The 20,815-nt window shown below is 41.3% G+C and overlaps 3 protein-coding genes across 3 annotated transcripts; 2 read left to right on the forward strand and 1 right to left on the reverse strand.

Annotated features, from left to right (window-relative positions):
• Nucleotides 1–1,767: 1,767 nt before the first annotated feature.
• Nucleotides 1,768–8,388, forward strand: fbxo32 (F-box protein 32). Its single transcript, XM_006794919.3, has 9 exons — nt 1,768–2,030; nt 2,508–2,632; nt 2,939–2,988; nt 3,118–3,210; nt 5,620–5,713; nt 6,303–6,487; nt 6,587–6,769; nt 7,122–7,265; nt 7,401–8,388. Exons 1-9 carry the CDS (start codon nt 1,918–1,920, stop codon nt 7,488–7,490), a joined length of 1,077 nt encoding a protein of 358 aa, XP_006794982.1. The 5' UTR covers nt 1,768–1,917; the 3' UTR covers nt 7,491–8,388.
• A 1,786-nt stretch (nt 8,389–10,174) lies between these two features.
• Nucleotides 10,175–13,344, reverse strand: prelid3a (PRELI domain containing 3A). The gene is made up of 7 exons (XM_006794917.3): nt 12,992–13,344; nt 12,526–12,694; nt 12,240–12,329; nt 12,079–12,149; nt 11,790–11,892; nt 11,469–11,545; nt 10,175–11,347 (listed from the first exon to the last, which is right to left on the reverse strand). Exons 1-6 carry the CDS (start codon nt 13,021–13,023, stop codon nt 11,474–11,476), a joined length of 537 nt encoding a protein of 178 aa, XP_006794980.2. The 5' UTR covers nt 13,024–13,344; the 3' UTR covers nt 10,175–11,347; nt 11,469–11,473.
• A 1,197-nt stretch (nt 13,345–14,541) lies between these two features.
• Nucleotides 14,542–20,736, forward strand: elovl4a (ELOVL fatty acid elongase 4a). The gene is made up of 7 exons (XM_006794916.3): nt 14,542–14,778; nt 15,700–15,782; nt 16,301–16,488; nt 16,748–16,828; nt 17,311–17,482; nt 18,256–18,383; nt 18,534–20,736. The coding sequence occupies exons 2-7, from the start codon at nt 15,716–15,718 to the stop codon at nt 18,858–18,860; spliced, it is 963 nt and encodes a 320-aa protein (XP_006794979.1). The 5' UTR covers nt 14,542–14,778; nt 15,700–15,715; the 3' UTR covers nt 18,861–20,736.
• Nucleotides 20,737–20,815: the final 79 nt, after the last annotated feature.

The following is a 20,815-nucleotide window of genomic DNA, read 5'->3' on the forward strand; positions in this document are numbered from 1 at the left end:
TCTGTTTCAAAAGCTTGAGCCATGAAGTTGTAATATACAGTCTGAGGTGGATTTTTTTTCTACATGGTAAAAAAAAGGCAAAGAAATAAATAGAGGAAGAAGAAGCGGAAATACATTTGTAGCGCTGCGGGGTAGTTTGTGACCATCAGCAGCACAAAAACCACACGAGCCACATCTGCACGGCCTAATGTGTCAAAGCACAAGTGCTTCTTGGAGGGAAACCATGTGCCAGTGATAACATGTTTTTCCTGATCATATAACGTGTCGTGATATACGACAGCATTGTAAGCGCTCCCTCACATGGATTGAGATACACACATGCGTGCACAGCTGCCATTGCAGCAGTTTACTGAGAAGTGTTTGCTATGTTGGAGCAATTTTTAGAAAGTTGACATTTATATCCGCAGCTAAAAGACAGGTTGACCAGACCAGGGTGTGTGTTGCAAGATCTTAAAGGCACTTCTTCATCAATTGCTTTTATCTTTGTTTTTTCAATGTGACCGCTTGTTCATTGCACTGAAAGTTCAAGGGTGGCATGAGAAAAGCGATTAAAGCTGTAAACACATAGACATAAACTTTTAATGTGTATTCCGAAAAGCCACATACAGATTAATGTGTAAACATGTCACATGTTTAATGAAGCTGATAAGATCCGACCCAGTGACCTGTAAACGCTATCTTCTGTAACGCGGGCCAAAGTCAACAAAATACCCTCATCCTGTCTTCACGGATCAATCTGGGCCATTTTGGGAAAACTGAAACACACTGGTAAGCCCCCTGAATTACACACACACATACAGACACAAACACACTCCTTCACAATCCACAGTGTGGCCAAATACCCTGGAAGAATCTAGAGGACAAATCAGTCTATTTATAATACAGAGTGAGACCGAGAATCAGGGCACTTAGCTGTGATATTGCAGTGTAATTTCCCCCCTTATAGATTTACAGTGTCATAAAGCGAGCGCTGATAAGGCTGAGCAGACCGCTTCCTGAACAAAAACTGTGTTTTATCAACATCAATCCATCAGGCATTAAAAAAAAATGTTATTGTTTGAACAGGCAGGCTTTCAGTGTGCCTTCCTCAAAGTCAGAGGTTTGCTGCAGGATGGCTTACACAGCATATTTGGAAATTATGCTTGATTTGTAAACTATTGAATAGTGATTAAGGAAGATGGGATCAAATCAGTATGAATTTAACCCAGCTCTCGTTTGAGCATGCAAATTTGTGTGGTATATTATTTTTCTGTTTACCAAGTGTTATTTTCTTTATATTTAACCCAGTCATCAAAGACAGCAGTAGTGATAGTAGATTTATGAGTGTAACAATGATTATTCCTTGTACCTGAACTGAACCACAGCCAGGAAAGTAGCAGTGTCTCAATGTAAAAAAAAAAAAACAGAAGAAAAAAATGAATCAAGCACAAAGAGTACACACAAGTCAATCAAACGACTGCAAAAAGACACAAAACATCTCTAAGTCCAAGCAGCTACTTTAAAATGAAGTTGAAATTGACTTTCTCAAAGTTACATAATAGTCTGTACACATTAAAAAACGCCTTCCTCCAATGTGTTAAAATATTTGTTGGTGTCCCCTGTCATTATTTTCCATGACATGAGGAGTGTTGATTCCTCCGCTCGCTTCTCCGAGAGGTTGTGCAACGCTGGAGTTGATAAACAAAGCCACGTGTTGCGGGGAAGTTTCCAAAGTGGGCGGAGCTGGCGTGTTTCCGGGTTCTCACTTGGAGGATATAAAGAAGAGCTGCGCAATGTCAACAGTAGGCTAGAAACACAGGGGGCAAAACAAAGCACTTAGAAGCGGGGGGTGGTTACATAATAAGCTAAATCAGAGGGCTTTCCAAAGATTTCTCACACATTTATTGACTTTGTTTAAGTTAGCGTCATCGAGTGAGGATGCCTTTTCTCGGACAGGACTGGAGGTCGCCGGGTCAGAGCTGGGTGAAAACCGAAGAGGGATGGAAAAAGACAACAACCGACGACAAAAACAACAATGTCTCCGTGCAGAGGTTGGTCATTAACCGAGAGCTAAGAAATGGCGCTGTCTCTGAGGAGCTTTGGAAATTGAAATGCGCCATCACTTTTGTTCGGTTAGAGAGAGATGGAGGGAGGAGGGACTTTCTTCACAAGTCCAAACAGCATTATGAACAGAAGCAGGCTGACACACATACAAAAACAAAACCAAAAACAACTCTAGGCCTCCACCTCGGTGTCGTTTCCTTCTCACTCACCTCAGTGTCTTTGTGTGTTTCTGGTTGCTATGTTACTTTCCTAGGCTAATCACCGAGCTATTAATAACCTCCCTAAACAAGTGAGTGGATTAACAAAGACCTGTAAACTTTCCAGATGAGCTACAGTCATTTCAACACGGCCCAAGTTACACTTTTTTCTTTGGTTTTGATGCTGGAGTTGCTCTTTGTGTAGAAGGAAAGTGGATTGCAGTTCAAAATAAATTAATAAATAAATGTGTCCTTGTGTTTTTGCAGCTTCTGCAAAGAGGCCGAGGAGGAGGAGAGTTTTAACAAGGAGAACCTGCTGCTTTCTTTCAGCTATGACATGGCTGCCAAGAAGAGGAAAAAAGACTTCATGAACAACAACACAAAAGTCCCATGTGAGTCCTTATTAAAAACAAAAAAAGGAAGCAAAATATTTAGTTTTAATGCGTGGGAGTCATAAATCACATAGCAATGCATCAAACTTAAGTGAGTAGTTAATACAAGCAGGAGAAAGCTGGAAGGGAAGGCATTGGTGGAGCACCTCCTAATGACACTGATGTTTAGTCATTTTCCTGCATTTCATAAAGTCCCTTTCCAAAGGCAGCTCTGAAAACTTATTTGTGCTGAATACATTTGTCACAGTGCTTATAAGCCGCTTAATGAGGGCAGGCCACTAACGTAAACACTTTGCTTTCTCACAGATTTTCACAGGGAAAAATGGATTTATGTTCATAAAGGAAGCACCAAGGAGGTAACAAACCGACTCATTCCGCTTCACATCAACTTTTCATATTGTCATTGCTAATGTAAACATGCTGAGAAAACTCTATACTCCTGCTGAGGATTGCAATCTAATACCCTGATAATTAAATTCTCCCAGCGCCACGGATATTGTACACTGGGAGAGGCCTTCAACCGCTTAGATTTCTGCAGCGCCATCAAGGACACGAGGAGATTTAATTACGTTGTCAGAGTGAGTTCTCGTTTCTTTCCTTTCTTCTTAGTTTGTGCCGTCTCTTTCTGTTTGTCTTTCTCCGTGGTTGTTAATGGGAGATCTGTTTGTCAGTGGCACAGAAAGGCTTAAGGTTAAGAGGGTGTGTAGGCCTCTGCCAGCTTCTTATCAATGCTCTGCAGACAAGAGTCTCTCAGTGCTGATGATAGGGACCCAGGGAGTGTGTGTTTGAAGTAGGGACACAGTGTGGCTCTTTTTGTTTTGGAATATGATTGCCAAAGCATGTTGGTATCCCATAGGATTAAGCGAGGAACAGATGGATCATGCAGTGAGCTTAAATGACCAATTGGGAGATATTAGTGTCAGTAGCATTGTGGGATACGAACAGAAAACCTGGAAGGCCATGCACGGGAAACTCTTTAATGAAAGTCATCCACACGTGCACGGAGTTTAAACAGATTCAGCTTGGTGGGTATTCCTGACAAAGACGAACGAAAAAGTGATGCTCGCGTGCCATCATCTAGTCGAATTTGGAGCTTCTTCCTCACTGAACTGAACACCAGCTCTCCCACATGTGCTCACATGTGAGGCGAAGGTGGGGGAGTGTGTATGCACGAGGAGGGTGACAGCTGTGCAGTGAGGTGCGACCACCTGACAGTTGCTTTACGAAACCAAACCCGGTGGTAGTCAGATGATTCAGACCCCTCTGCAAACACAAACACAGATACGTTGGCCTCTGCCAGGTTAAACACCCTCCTTATGTGTTCTCCTCACTCATCCAGTGGTCCAGTGTCACATTTCTGTCTTTCTTTTTCCCTCTCTATGTTGAGTATCTCTGTGTCGTTCTTATATAAGGAAGCATTTAAATGAGTTGTAGCCTTCTTCAGGAGGACTTGGCAGAACAGTGAGGTTTCAGGGGATCGTATTTTATACAGTGTCAAACCCATAAATGGAGATTGGGCTCTAATCTTATCGGAATACAAAATAATCTGGTAGTCCAGATAAGTGTTAGGAGTTAGCCAAATATCTGCAGTAAATCTATTTGTTAACATCTCTGTTGGAGTTTGGGATTGACCTTTTAGTTCAGGTTCCAGTTAACGAGTTCGGTGTAGTGTGGTAAGCCCAAAGAACAATATGGCTGTGAAACACTAGCGCCTGGTCTGGACACAGTGTCCTAGGTCACTGCTCTTCACTGGTTGTGTCTGATGGCATTTGCGGGTTCATTTAACTCTGTCTCAGTTACACAGATCAGATTCTTCCATGACAAGGCAAGTGGTCCTCCATTTGTTTTTGTTTTTTTCTTTGTTCTTTTCTTTTTCATCTCACAGCCAGTGAACGTAGGTTATTTCAAGGACAAGCCATGTGTAACTTTAAAATGAGCATCAATGCAGAGATGGCAACAGACATACATACACACACACGCTTACATAGTCACGCACACTCTGTCAAAAGGATGTGGCGTGTCTAATTCTGTCGGTGTGTTTGTGGAAAAAGTGTGAGCCGCACGCCAAAGTATAAAGCGCAGTTTAGTGAACTGCAGGAGCTAAAAGTAGATACGGAAACGCACATTGTTCTGCCTGGCTGCTCTACAAAGAGAGGAGCACTTGATGAGCTGCTAAAAGAAGAAGGGCACGGGATTAGGTTTTAGGAATGGAGCTGGGAAGAGGGGGGGAAGAAGACAGTGAGGAAGGAGTGAAGAAGCTTAAAAATGGCAAAGCTGACAGGGAGCGTGAGGATGAAAAGGGTCAAAAAAAGGTCATTTGGTTAAAAATGACGCATTATTAAGATGGCTGGTTGGCTGGTTCTTATTTTTCACTATCCCAGTACCCCAGAAAGTACCCTGCAGTTTACCAGTACGCTCATATACAAACAAAGGTCATGACGTGGTCAAAAGGAGCGAGAGTTTCTCCATGATGTCACAGCATCTGCTGCATGCCAGACATGCCACCCTGTTGGAACCCGCTCTTTGTCCGCTAGCCAACGGCAACAGACATACATACACACACACACATGCTTACATAGTCACGCACACTCTGTCAAATGATTCGGCTAATTCACATGACAGGAAAACCAGGACTCAAACGATTAAAAGCTTGTTTGTGCCGGCATGGGGTGGCTGACCTAGTTGACAGCCTGGGCTCTTATCCAACACCTTTCCGAGTAGCTTCTTCCCCTTAAAAAAAAAAAAAAAAAAAAAAAAAAAGCCCTAGAATGCTGTTAGACGTCCACAGCTCCACTTGCGAGAAATGACCACATGGAACGTCTCCAAAGTTGTTCTAGGCAGCAATTCTTGTTAGAACCAAGTGCTTTGTAAGAATGCAGCATAACAATCTTTAAGAAACACGGCAGTGGAACAGAGCGTCTCACTTGCAGACAGGATGAAATTTATGTTGTTTCTTTTTTTTCCCCCCCACCTCCCCATTCCTCCAGCTCCTGGAGCTTATTGCCAAGTCCCAGCTCCCCTCACTCAGTGGAGTGGCGCAGAAGAACTACATGAATATTCTGGAAAGAGTGGTACAGAAAGGTGAGCTCTGATGCCCTGCCGCTTCATTTCAGTCTTTTTGTGTGTCAGATGATTTTCTTTTCATGTCGTTTTGTTTCCCTGTGCTGTTCTTAAATATTTGCCCCTCAGTCTACTTAGTCTTTGCTAAGCTTGTGTATACAGCGTAGTCGACTCTTCTCATCTTACTTTCTCAAAAGTGTAAACAGAAATAATGCAGGTATAGCAAAGCTGAAGCTTTCGATATATGATGAAATGAACCTTTGTGATGTCTGAAGAAGGCTGGGGATAGAGTTCAGTGCTTTAGTGGCACGCTGAAAAGCACTGACAGTCACCAGACCCGAGTGCAAGTCACAGTGTAAACTAAATGTTCCTTCTGCTAAACAGAGATTCAGGTTGTTTAGGTAGCGTTATGAAACTGTTTTGCCAAATATTTGAAGTTCTGCGGGGCCGTTCCATCACACCCAAATATTTAGTTTAATAGAGGTGGGGTTTTTTTGTTTTTTTTTTATAAATAATTTTTATTTAACTTTTTTTTTTGCTGTCTACTTGGCTTGAAACTTCATTGTGTCATTGCGGTCATTAATCTTGGCTGTTGACCAACTCTCCACAGTCCTCGATGACCAGCAGAATGTCCGCCCCATCAAAGAGCTGCTGCAGACCCTATATGTCTCGCTGTGTGGGCTCGTTCAGGACATGGGCAAGTCTGTGCTGGTGGGGAACATCAACATCTGGGTACACCGAATGGAGAACATCCTGCAGTGGCAGCAACAGCTGGACAACATCCAGATCAATAGGGTAAGCATCTGCCTACAATGCAGAACTCCAGAGGGGCTCTGAGGTGCAAATCTTTATTATATCATAGATTTTCTTCTTTTCTCTCATCTCTTTTTTTAGCCAACAAATACAGGCATGACTCTGACTGACCTGCCTGCCAGTCTGCAGCTGAACATCATGCACAGTCTCTCTGACGGCAGAGACCTGGTCAGCCTGGGCCAAGTGTGTCCGGAGCTGGGGACCCTCACAGAGGACCGGCTGTTGTGGAAGAAACTCTGCCAGTACCACTTCACAGACAGACAGGCATGTAGAAATTTAAGGGAATGCAAACACTTGCGTATGTGGAATGTTCAGATGGCCTTTATGGCATCTGTGATAAAGCTAGCCTGGAAAATGGGAGGCAGTAACCCAGCACCATGCTCAAAAGGCATGCATTTGATAAGTGAGTGAGGGATTCTCACCTATAGGCTAAAGTGGGTTACAGAGAAGCTTTACAGGATAGACGCCCCCCGCCCCCAAATGACAAAACTATCTATTAAGGTTTCTAAAATCTCACTCTGAGTGTGACTAGTAGTATATGAATAAAATAAAAGCCTGAAGTATTTTTCTTTCTTTTTTTGAGTAACATTTTTTAAAAGTCTGTCTTATATTTTAGATCCGGAAGCGGCTGATGGTGTCAGATAAAGGTCACCTGGAGTGGAAAAAAATGTACTTCAAGCTGAGCCGCTGCTATCCTCACAGAGAGCAATACAGCGACACCCTGCACTTCTGCACACACTGCCACATCCTTTTCTGGAAGGTACTATGCTTCATTCTCTTTCATTTTGCACTTGATCAGTGTAGATGTGAAACTAAAATGTTCTTGTTTTTAAAGCAGAGGGGGGGAAAGGCATTATAAATTCATGCAATGTTTGTTTTTCTTTTTTTCTTTCAGGATATAAACCACCCCTGCACAGCCAACAACCCAGAAAGCTGCACCATGTCCCTCTCCCCTCAAGACTTTATCAATCTTTTCAAATTCTGATCCCCCCCACACACAGACGCCCCAAATCCCGATGATCGGACTGTACATACTGCTGTACATATTGTTTTCTTTAATATCACGATTCTTGGATGTATTTTAGAAGAGACTGGAGAGTGCTGAGGCAGCGGGACAGTTATGCAATCAGGTTTCTTTTGAGCGAGCACCGAGGACCCATCAGAGTGGGTTAACTGTGGAAAGCTAGTGGACGTGACGAAGAGCAGTAGTGATGTCGAGGAAATCGGGCTACATGCGAAGGAAATGAAGGGAATACTTAACTGCTGGAGTTCAATCTTAGTTTAATGTGTTTTCTGAAATTACACTTGCAAAGTAAAAGCACCTTTTGAACTTTAGATTTGAGCACTTTTTTTTTTTTTTTTTTCTTTTGGATTTTGTTTTTTATTTTAATCTTGTATTTCAGTGGTTCCAGTGATTGTTCTATTCAAAGGAAGAAGAGCGATTTCTTTAAAGTTGTATTTGTTATTGCTCATATGGGGAGGTGCAGTGTGCTTGGTGTTTAGATGGAGTCTGTACTAATATTCATTTTTGAAACTGGGATGAAGAAAAGTAAATGTTAGGTTGCAGCGGTACCTAAGAGAAAATGAATGTAAGCACGAGTTGTAAATAACCGTTTAGACTGGGTGATGATTGCTTTGACACGTTGACTCACTGTCATAGTCTTTTCTATTTTGATTTCTTTTTCACTTTTATATGGATTTGATTTTTTTTTTTTCCTGTTGCAGGCGATACAGCCGCAGCACATGAGTGCAGTATTACCAAAGATTGTTATCAAAGTCAGTGTAACAGCGGTGTGTGTGCCTTTATCATGAAACTTGAAGCCGTATAGGTACAGCTTGTGCCTTGTTTGCAATGCTTTCAGATCCTAATGCTGTTATTTTTTTTTTTTTTTTTTTTTATTATCATTTTAAACATCAAACGTCTCATTTACAGAAGGGTTAAGCTCTGAGGCTCTCACATCAAAGTTAACTGTTTGAGATATCCCGCATGACATCGAGCTGATTGTGTTTACTTAATGAGATTTTTGGCAAGCGGCTCAGCTTGCGCACTTGGGTTTGAAGGAAAAGTGCAGTCTGACCCAGACTCACTTTTTTTTTTTTTTTTTTTTTTTTTTTTTTTTTTTTCTTCACTGATCAGACAGTGAAGAATGATGTACATGCTATGCAATGCATTCTCTTTATGTTCTGTTGAGTTAATAAAAGGGGGGCAAAAGAGCCATTAAAGCTGGTGTCATTTCTGAGTAGTCGCTACACCTTTCTATGGGGGAAAAAAATGAATAGAGCACTTGATCATCATGGTATAACACACAGTTAAACTTCAAGGAATCAATCTGTCCAGTTAGGAAGCAGAATCCATTGTATACTAGTTCACTTTCCTTGGTGCAAATGAAAGTGACAAGTGCTCTGGAGTGGAAACAACTGCAAAATAAGGGAGCTTCTTGCTAGTTTTCCCATCACTTCTGGTAGCAGGAGGTTAGACAGGTAGTCTAGCTCCTCCAGGGTGGTACTGTGTGTGTGTGTGTGTGTGTGTGTGTGCTGTTGCAAGAAAATTTAGTGTGTGTCTGAGAACGGTTTCCAGTGTGTGAAGATCTGAGGAGAGCTAGGTAGGACTTATTTTGTGCATGCATGAGTGCTGCTAGAGTCCTACAAAATCACCTCCAGCTGGCTACTTGTCTGCATGTTTCTGACCAAAATGGGAAGTAACAGACTTAGCATGATGTCCTGACGTCATTTACTAGGACTGGAGTTCTCAGACCAGTACCATGAAGCTTAGTGTGCATTCTCTTAGTACCACCAGAATTGCCAGGCCCAACACTGGCACCCCATTCTTTTGCACAAAGGAGCAGATACTGGTGCTGCTGGGTTACCTCCCTCGCTTCCTGTGTAATGGCCCCTCTTGTGGGATCTCTGCAACACTTTTGAGACAGTAAACATTCCTGCAACAGCATACATTCATGTGCCATTTTGGAGGACCTGGTCTACCTGTGCAGCCTGAATGGGCTGCAGGTACTGTCTCATGTTACCAGTAGTGATAAGGATGCAAGCAAAAAGCAGGGTTAGAGAGAAATCAGGCAGCAGGGAAAAGGAGAGAGCAATGGTTCTGTGGGCACCACCTGTAAAACCATTCCCTCTTAGGGGGGTTGTCTTGTAATTTTTCCCCTAATCTGTGAACCTCGTAACTTTCATGTTTGCCAAAGCAAGCATAATGAATTCACAAAACTCGATAGACTGTTATCCCTTAAGTTTAACTGACTTTGTGTAATACCGTGATCATTAAGTGTGCCGTTAATTTAAAAAAAAGTTTCCTTTATTTATTGAACGGCGTATACAATGAGCGTACATGAGGACAATTTTTAAACATTTTCTAGGTTTCTTGCTGGAGGTGAACAGAGACCGCACCATAGGTATCTGTGTGCCCCCAATTGGACAAATGATGAACTACACTGCAGTTTAAAAAACTCTGGTATGTTCACTGTGGTCATGGTGCAACATTTACTGAGAGGTTTGCCTCAGATTTATGCTTCTTTTCAAACGTGAATGTTACTGACACAAACCAAAGAATTCAGGCAGCGTCAGCCTTGTATAGAGAGATTCATACTATAAAATGACACTGCGGCTGTGAAGTGAAAATCTAAATGACTAAAACAATTTTTCAAACACTTTTTTAATCATTGCAGAAAGACAACTGTTTCAAGTTACAAATAAAAAAAAAAGAAAAAGAAAATGTAACGTTTCCCCCCCATGAAATGAACACACACCCACACACACATGAAATAATTTACGTTTTATCACACATTGTTAAATAAATAATATTTATACAAATATGTAATTTTTTCAATTTTACTCAGAAAGCTGATTTAGCACGCTGTGCTTCTCCCAATGCAGAATTGCACATACAGTACTGCCCTGCTCCTCAGGGTATACAGGTTATGGAGTAGTTCAGCATGTGGAAGCATGACAGGTGTGACTGGCAAAGGCATTGCACTGCCCTCAAAGCAACAATACACAGGCATCATCTTAAGGCCATTATAAATGGTTTAGCCTGTGCGTATTTGTACACCTCCTCTTCCTCAGTAACCTGCTTGCAAACCTGCTGCCCATGCTACATCAAAAAGAAGCCGGTGTATTGATGCTTTGAGAGTACAGAAAGAAGGCGATGTTAATGATACATTCCCATCTTGTTTTTGTGATATTAAGTCAAAGAACTGATATTGTCTATCTAAACATTTTTCTTCCCACTCCCACATTCTTGCTGTTTTTTTTACTACTATCATGCGGACATGATCTACAGTCTGTGCCCCGTTGTAACAAGTAATAAGCACCAATAAAAACTTTCCAATTTAAACTCCTACTATAGTCTCTGTTGTGTGACACTACACAAAATCTACATTAGTTCAAATAAAATCATGAAGTTGGTTGCATATTAGTAACATTGTACCACGTCACCTCCCTAGAGTTTTAAAAATAATATGGCATGGTGTGAAAGTCATCTGTAATATAATATTTCAAACAGTGTTTTCAGGTGGTCCTTCAGTGAAGCTGATGCAGCTCTCTGTTTTGCTAACACTTCTTTAAACAGCTAATGAGTTAATGAGTAGTCAGTGAGCAATGAGTTATGCCTACCACAGTTGGCCCCTTATCTCTTAAAATCTACTCTAATACTTTTTAATAATCATTCAGCTTTGGCAAAAATGTTACTTTTTGTTTGTTCTTCCAGTGCTGTTTCAGACAGAAATCCAGAAAAAAACCCTCTCAGACCACCACCGGCCAGAGAAATGCTGGATCGCCAGTTGTTTATGAGGTGTAGCCGGGGAAAATAGTTGCCACTGTACACTTCAACATCTGTAAATTCAAACAAAGAAGCTCTAAGAATTTTATGGCTTCTGTGCACTTACAACTTTGGGGATTTTCAGAGGTAAGAATGAAGAAGAAAGTTGCGAAGAAAGGCAAAAAGAAGAGTTACCAGCGTTAGTAAATGTCACAGAGAGGAACATTTTCTCTTTCAGAGTTCTGAATAATCCACTCAATAGCATCCCAACCCTACAGATTCACAGAGAGAAAGAAAGAAAGGTTAAAAACAAGACCAAGGCCCAGAGACTGGCCAGTGAACATCATGGTGGGGTTGTAAACCACTGACTGTGTTTCTGCCAGAGTGGTAAAGAAACTAGCAGAGAAAGCAGAGGCCCACTTAGAAGACATGCAAAGACTGTATTATTTGAATCTGCATTCATCATCAAATCAGGGTGCAAAAGACAAATAAAAAGACAAACATATTATGTGTTACCTTCCTGGCGTTAGCTGACATACTCCTGGCCATCATGGCTTCCAGGTAGCTGCCCAGACTGACTCCCTTCACTGTAATGATGGCTTCCTGGGTCAGGACAGTCCTGAGCAGAGAGAGCACAGGCGATGGCAGAGACATCGTTAAACAGAAAAACATTACCGTAACATCTTGTTTCTGCAAAAAAAATAGTGTCACATTGATTCTGGGTCCTATCTCTTAGCCCTTTAAAAATGGACTGATTGTATTCATTCTAAACACACGCAAATAAAATAAAAGTTAGACTACTTACACCTCAGGATTTTCTGGGTGTGGTCTGTATAGAAGCCTCTCATCCACAGATATGAGGTTAGTTAGAGTGATCTGGAAAATAAAAGAGTAGATGGTGACAAAGTCTGTGCCACACTTTGTTTAAAAGCATTTATCAAGCTGCAGGCCTCCGTATTAACTTACATTTGTTGAGCACAACTCCATCTTTTTCTCCTCTGGATCAACTATGGAATGTTCCTTCACATAGGTCTGTGTCTGGTTGGTTCCCAGTATCTACAGACAGAAATATACAGCACAGACACACTAAATCACACCGGCAATCAAACCTGTACTGGCAACAGCCTAATTACTGTTTGTAGTCAGTACAGGTGAATGTATTGTTGTGCTGTTATTCCTTTGAAACACTTTAACAGATACCCTGCAAGACATTGAGAACCATTTTATATGTCTGTATCTGCTGATGACTGACCGCTCTGACGATAGCCGGTAGGCCCCACTCTGTGCTGAGGAGTCTGTGGCTGTGAAGCCGGCCCTCTGTGTCCAGATTGCGGTCCAACACGTCCACCCCGATCACATTAGGGTTCATGGGGTTGGGGTACTTCCTCATAGCAGCCTTGATCACCGTCTCCCAAGGGTAACTGCACACAGACCAGTACAAGATAACGTTTAAATGTGGTTACAACAGCTGCCATCAAAAATCTTCCATTGTTGGTTTCTGAAAGACACACTCTGGCTTGGACAGGTGTGGTTAGTGATCATCCTTGAAACATCATCAGTGGCATGCCTCCTGGTGTCAAGCCCATATAAAGACTTACCGTCATGACTTAACATAGAGCAGACTGACTGGAGATATGGAGCCATGAGCTTCACCGTTTAAAGCACCGGGTTACATTCAGTTAAAGACAAGGACATGCCGGCTCAGTGTGCTGACCAACCTGAAAACATGCTCCGTGCTCCAAATCTTCATTTTATATGCCAGTCTGTTGACCTTATCGTGGAACAAAACGCCCTTTTCACCGCACCATTATAATGAGGAACTAGCTCCAGTAATGGGAGAATGAGGCCTGTGATGACAGAAGCTCACGAACATCAATGCAGTGAGTCCAGGGAACACATCCCAGCTTTTCTCCGCATATCAGCTTCGCGTAAAGACTGCGCAAAACACCCTGCGATCCCCGCGTCACGGCGACGACAGGCAGATGGCCGGTAATGGATGAATTCAAGTAAATCGTCCCGCTAGGACACAAAAGAAGCCGGTGCAACTGCGGAGGCAAGTAGCGTCAAGTCACATAGTGAGATACAGGAGTCAGGTCGCACATTTCAGAATAAAATCCTTGCTCGAGTGTCCTGATCAGTCGACGACACTGGTTTTACCGACATCACTTAGAGTATGTGGACGATCTCATGGAGATATACAGTTCATAAACGTTAATTAGCATTAATCTTTTTATTAGTGTCAGAATTTTTCTATATGAATGAATGTACTCGTAATGAACAGCGCCCTAAACTGCAATCATATCTCTTAATTTGTATCATTAATGGCGTTTATACAACTCTTTAATGCCCTATGATGCGACACTTTCAATGAGTGTATTTCAATGAAATTTCTGCGAAGGGTACCGCTCTTCCTGTCTGACTCTGCTTGTGTCCGGCTGACTTGACTAAAGCTGATGAAGCGCTTGTTGCTGCATCCGTCTCAATTTGTGCGCATGTGCAAAGCATCCTTCCCTCATCCACCGACAAGTGGCAGCAAAGGAGCGGGGTTGAGTCAAGCTGCACGAAGGAGACCGTAAACCTAACCGGAAATAAAGGGAAAGTCCTTTCCAATAAAAGCCCAAAGTGTGCTATTAAAAAGGTGAAAAAAGAAAAGAAAAAGAGAAAAACAACAAACCAAATAATAATAATAATAATAATAATAATAATAATAATAATAATAATAATAATAATAATAATTATTATTATTATTATTATTATTATTCTCCAAAAGTTGATTCTGTTCATCTGGGCGTAGCGTTTTCAGTGGGAGAAACGTTTCGTCACTCATCCAAGTTACTTCTTCAGTCCTAGCTGACTGTAGGTTTTCCCAATCTTATAATCAGTACACTTGCATAATGACTGAAACCAGCCCACCGAAGGAACAGTGGGCTGGGGGGTCAGTTCCTTAATCTTAATGGGAACTTCATGGGAACGCTACGTCCAGATGAACAGAATCAACTTTTGGAGATTTACTTACCTGGATGATTGAGAATGCATCAAGACGAAACTATTATTATTATTATTATTATTATTATTATTATTATTATTATTATTATTATTATTATTAGTAGTAGTAGTAGTAGTATCATTAATATCATATAATATTATTATAATAATATATGATCATTGGGGGTGGGGGTGGGGGTGGGGGGGCAATCAGTTGGGAGCAAAATCTTATTATTTTTGAAATATAACCGGAAGTACAACATAATAACTGTTTGGATTTACGCTCGTGTTGTTGGTATTCATAGAAGCAGACGCGCAGTGGAGGCTAGTATGGTCCCTTAACGAGAATTTCGTGCCATTGCCGTTCATTCAGCGGCCCGTCTGTTTCACACCAAATAACGAAACAATTCATCAGGCCACATAAAAGTCTATCGGGAGATTGGAGGTCGGATTAACGCGCATCGCGTGACCTTGCACTGAATGTAAAAATAGAGGGATTTTCTTTTAAAGCACCGACACGGTAAGGAAACGAGCATCCTCATCCGCGCGGAGGTGAAGGCGAGACAAATGTCGCTATTGTGGCCTACTGTGCGATGTATGCAGACGTTGAGTGTCAGATCATGTGTTTTGTGGAAAGCGTTATTTTAATGGCGCATAGATACAATCAGCTGTGAGTTTTTGAGAGATCAGGCTGACAATAAGACTGCTCGTGCAGCCCGTGGTTGAAGGCCGGGATTGCATGCCGCAGAAAGCAAACCCGTGACACAGAGTGGGCTTTTTAAAACGCATGCAATAAAGCTTTTAGAGATATGCGTATTAAATACGAATCTTAATTTCCATTTATATTGCAATTATAGTTTTATTCTCTGATCGGTTTTTGTGTAGAGCGCGTGCAGGAATATGGCAGATGCTGCAGCATCGCTTGATCCGCTCCGGGCCTGAGAGAGAAAGGGGAGGAGGGGGAGGTAGGGGGTGGTGCACCTTTTTAGGAGCGTTAAATCACACCCTGCGTCTGAATGTGCAATCCACAGTCAGAGTAATTCATCCTGGCTCTCTTTACAGGAGATGAGGCATTTCATTGTAAAAGTATGTAAGGCATCTTCTCGTTAGAAGAGTCACCAGGTTGGCTGTTGGTCGTGTTCAAACCAAAAATCTGCTGACACATGCGCTCTACCAGCCTGTGTTCCCAGCTTTTGTGCGCAATGAAGCCTATTGCCCAACTATCAAGGCCTCATGGAGCACCAAACTCCTATCATATAACTGACCTCCCGTTGGCCTATTGATCTATTTATTGGACTACTTTTCTGAGGATTGGTGTTAAAATAAAATTATTGCCATTATTAAGATGTCTTTTCCCTGTTATTGCTCTTCTACATAATGACACCACTCAACCTCAGTGAATTTAGCTCTGTTTATTAAATGGTTGTCTGTTTTCTTTCAGGTTAACTACCCCAGCCATGGAGATCGTCACACATTTAATCAACGACACCATAGAGTTCTACAAATGGACCCTCACTATTGCAGGTAATATCTTCAAAACATCCGGCATGCCTGAGAGCATCTGTGTGAGATATTTTAAGATCAGAGAAGTTGTATTTATCAGTGAGTAAATGCACATTCACTTGCCTGTGTGTCCAGCCTTAGATATTATGTATCACTCTGCAGGGTTCTTGCTGCTGTGATCATTATAGAGGGAGTTAGTATAACAATAGTGCATCACTGGCAATTTGTTAACAAATTACTCAATACTTTAGGACATATAGTAGCTATATATGAACTGCAATATACCGCAGTATGTATTTATGTTGCTACACCCAGTAACAGGCCCTGTACCCTTTATCAACCCAGGATATACTTGGATGCTCTCTCAAAGTATCACCATCAAGCTGACCACTGGGCATCCACCTGCAGGATATTATCTGTTATCTGCACTACTACTCAGCATGAGCACTCCTCTTAAAATAAACTGAACCCACGCTGCGTCAGTGCAATGCAAATATTACGAATATTTATGTAACTCTATGAAAACATCTTTCTGTCAGACAAGCGTGTGGAGAAATGGCCCCTGATGGACAACCCCCTACCCACGCTCGCCATCAGCACCTCCTACCTCCTCTTTCTCTGGCTTGGGCCCAAATACATGAAGAACAGAGAGCCCTTCCAGCTCCGCAAAACCCTTATTGTCTACAACTTCAGCATGGTCTTCCTCAACTTCTTCATCTTTAAAGAGGTAGATTGTCACATTGTTTTGATGTTTACTTGCACGCGTCCAATAACTGCAGTCGGTGAATTAAATCTGATGTCCTCTTATTCCAGCGTTAACCGTGCTCCCGAGTTGACACGTTACAGCAGCCGTTTTGTCCTCTGGGTTTAGACTAACCTAATTACAGTGTACTCATGCTCTTGTCTGCACTCCATCTCTTCTTTTCTCTGCCATTATCACTGTATGCTTGATAGCAGTGACTCAATGGACACTCTTGTTTTTTCAGCTGTTTATGGCAACGCGAGCAGCCAGATACAGTTACATTTGTCAATCGGTGGATTATTCAGATGATCCCAATGAAGTCAGGGTGAGTGTTCAGAGCGTGCACACACACACACTTGCATAGATAAACTCTGAATATAGTAGTGGGACTTCAGCTGTTTATGTAACTTACTATCTTAAGACTTTTGTGTCTATAATAATTAGTTTCCTTGGAACCAGATCCCTACCTGTTAATAATTCTCCACTGTACCCATGGTTCAGACAATTACAGTCAGCCTGCCAGGGACACGTCACTCAGAGAGCTTTTAGAAACATGAGCAGCGTCCATACATTTAAAGCATGTTCCTGTTATCAGAAAAAAGTACAAGCCGGAGTTGAATGGTGTTCAGTTTCACCTTCCTTCCTGTTGCTCCATGACGTAGTTTGAAACAGAAACCACAAGTGAGTCCGTCTCGGGTCGAGGTTAAGATTTCCAAAATCAGAGTTCACGCGCATGTAGCTCTTGATCATATATGTTCATATGTTAACAGTCTTTTTCTTCTCCTTCTTTATTTCTGTGGGAGTCAGGTGGCAGGAGCTCTGTGGTGGTATTTCATCTCCAAGGGCATTGAGTATCTGGACACTGTGTTTTTCATCCTGAGGAAAAAATTCAACCAGGTCACCTTCCTGCATGTCTACCATCATTGCTCCATGTTCACGCTCTGGTGGATTGGCATCAAGTGGGTGGCAGGAGGACAGTGTGAGTAGCTCATAACACAGCAGACATCAGCTATATGCTGAATTTATCAGCATTGCTGTTGATAAAACCTTCACCGGCTCTGTAGTTTTGTGGTTTATACTGGGTGAGGGCTGGGAAGAGACACAAATCCATTGGTGGATGCTTCAGGAAGCTAAACCAAACATGTGGAGCTACGTGTCTATAAACCTTTTATTCACTACTGGTAAATGTATTCATTATTGTTTTTTGTTGAGCTTATTTTTTTATAATATGCATCTGCATATTAACAGCCATGGTAGCAAATCTGTAAAGGTATACCACAGGCAGAGGAGCACTTTGAGCTAAGTGCTAATGCCAACAAGGCAACATGTTGATAGTAATAGCATTTAATCGCTAAAGTTTACTATTGGGCACAATGTTTATCATGTTCACAGTATGTATTTAGCATGATAACACGCTATCACTTGCTAATTAGTAAATACAGGTGCAGCTGTATGTATATTTGCAAGCAGATGATTGTGACTGAGAGTAAACTGAGTCTGAACGCTGATGAGGAAGCTAGATGACAAATTTCACTGAAACCCACAAGCATAGTATCGTCATATGTAGCTTGGATAGTTTAATCTGGATTCATGGGACCCATGGACCTACACTTGTTTGTATCTCCCACCCCCTCAACTATTGTCTTTTTATTGGATACAGACAGCAGGAGTTCAAAGCAACTCAGTTTAAGATTTTTTTTCAACTATAGTAAGCAGAACAAAATTAAAAACTTATTGTTTCTTCTACTGCAGCATTCTTTGGTGCACATATGAATGCGATGATCCATGTCCTGATGTACCTGTATTACGGTCTTGCCTCCTGTGGACCTAAGATCCAAAAGTACCTGTGGTGGAAGAAGTATCTGACAATTATCCAGATGGTAGGTTGATTTCCAGGGTGGCTGATTTTGAAGTTAAATATATTGATTGTAGGGATCATTTGACTGAAAATCATTCTTCTTGCTATGAAAGAACAGTGAAAACACAATATGGTGCAAAAGCATAACTCTTGTTCTCTCTTTGGGGCTCAGATTCAGTTCCATGTCACCATCGGTCACACGGCCTTGTCTCTCTATGTCAACTGCGATTTCCCCCACTGGATGCACTACTCCCTCATCTGCTACGCCATCACCTTCATCGTCCTGTTTGGCAACTTCTACTATCAAACCTACCGCCGCCAGCAACCTGCACGTCGCGACGTGTCCTCTTCCTCCAAAGCCGGCAAGGCTGTTTCTAATGGCACCCTCAACGGCCTCAGCAAAGCTGCCAACGGAGCAATGCTGATGGGGAGCAAAGAGGAGAAACCCCAGGAGAACTCTGGGAGGAGAAAGAGGAAAGGACGAGCTAAAAGAGATTAAAGGAGGGTGAGTCAAAGAGGTTCAGGTGAGGTAGGGCCTTGCTTGGTTTCTAGGCTGATCGTGCTAAAACATGAAAGACTTACTTTGAGGAAGATTTAGATAAGTGGATGATCAGGTGGGATGAGTTTATTTAAGCCATGATCTGAGTTGTATATAAAATACGAGGCAGGCATTTTTTGTTAAGAGAGGACCATTCTGTTACTAAAAGGTGATCACTGGTCATACACCGGATGACCATTATCACAACACCAAATACAACAGTTTCTGGCGTCAGACAGAGCTTTGTATTCCTTCTCTTTATTGTGGCGCTGAGTAGACCTGCTTCCATGAGTGACTTTTAGCTAGTTAAAATCGAAGCCTGAAAAGTGAGAAAGTTGCATTTAATGCATCTGAGCTGGTAAAAAGCAATTAGAAACTGCTATACTGAGACAGGAATACACATGATAACAGAAATGTCTATTTATATTTGAGTGTATTCTTATTTTTTGTTGCTTACCTGTACAGATACAAAGCTGACGATAACGTACACTATCATGTCAGTTTTGTCCTCATATTATTTACACGTTGTTGACGTTGCACAGGTGAGACTTTGAGTTTACAGCACCTGTGTGCTGCAAACTGACACTCGTACAGTTAGCCACTTAGTTGTGCAGACGAAACTGTCTTATTTACACTAATTTATTTATGGGATATAAATGCTCACTTTTGAGCTGTCATCCATTAATGCACAAGTATATATATATATATATATATATATATATATATATATATATATATATATATATATATATATATATATATATATATATATCTGTAAAGGAGAAGAAGAAATCCATATGCAGAGATACATAGGGGTACATAGAAATAGGAATAAATAAATTGTCAACCCTGGTTGGATGATGCTGTTCCACTGCTGCTTTTAAGATGAAAAGATTAGCTTCAGCTCACATGGGGGTGACAAATTATTATTTCTATTTACAACCATAACCAATTTTGCATATCCTTACCTGTATGTAATGTGATGAAATGTAATAAATGTTATTCAGATAAATGATGAATCTGATGACTATCTCAGTGTTCCCCCACCACCACCCCACCCCCGTCAGCAAAGCTGGCTGCGTTGTGTCTTTGCAGATGTTTACTTGTCTTTTTATATTCTGTCCTCTCAGAAGTTGTCGTTCGTCTTAGACCCTGGTGAAGATGTAATGTGCTGACGACATGGTGGCATTCTGGCTTCCCTTTTGTACTTATAGAGAATTCAGAGCTAGCTTACAGCTGCTACCTTTTTTAAAAGAAACAAAACATCACGTTAACTAAACCTGCCTTCAGCGCTGTTTTCTTTGCGAAAAACTCCTTTACGTATTCAGTCAACTTTTCAGATTGAATTCATGCCTGGAGCAGGCTTGAATGTGAATTTATCAGAAACAAGATTTGGATTACAAAAGATAAAAGATTATGATTTCTACATAAAAAGACTTGGTGTGCATCTATTAGAACTATGTATGCATTACCACTGTCTGTAGTATATGGAGCATAAATGATCAGCCTGATATATATGAACAACTCCTGGCTTATTTCATCTATCAGCTAATGTGTTTCAATGTCATTTTATTTATTGGTTATTTATTGTTATGTAAATACTGTTTTCCACCTTGCTAAGAGTAATTGTCTATGTATTTGTCTTCTTTTTGTGTTGTACATATTATATTGTGATATTTTGGACACTGCTCATTTGGGAATGTTCCTGCCTTTTCTGCTTGGGCGTTTTATAAGTCAACATTGCTTCTGTTTTTAATTTCTTCCTTTTTTCTTTTTAATATCTTATCTTTGAACTCTCTTCAGATTAAACTAAACTGAATGCCTGTACAAATGCTGACTTGGTTTAATTGTCTCCTTCGTGGTGCAGTTTGTCTTTAACAAAGATATTTTCATTCAGCACTCACCAGAATCTTCAT

This window comes from Neolamprologus brichardi, chromosome 11, assembly GCF_056152115.1.
Source record: "Neolamprologus brichardi isolate AB-2024 chromosome 11, ASM5615211v1, whole genome shotgun sequence".
Classification (NCBI taxonomy): Eukaryota; Metazoa; Chordata; class Actinopteri; order Cichliformes; family Cichlidae; genus Neolamprologus; species Neolamprologus brichardi.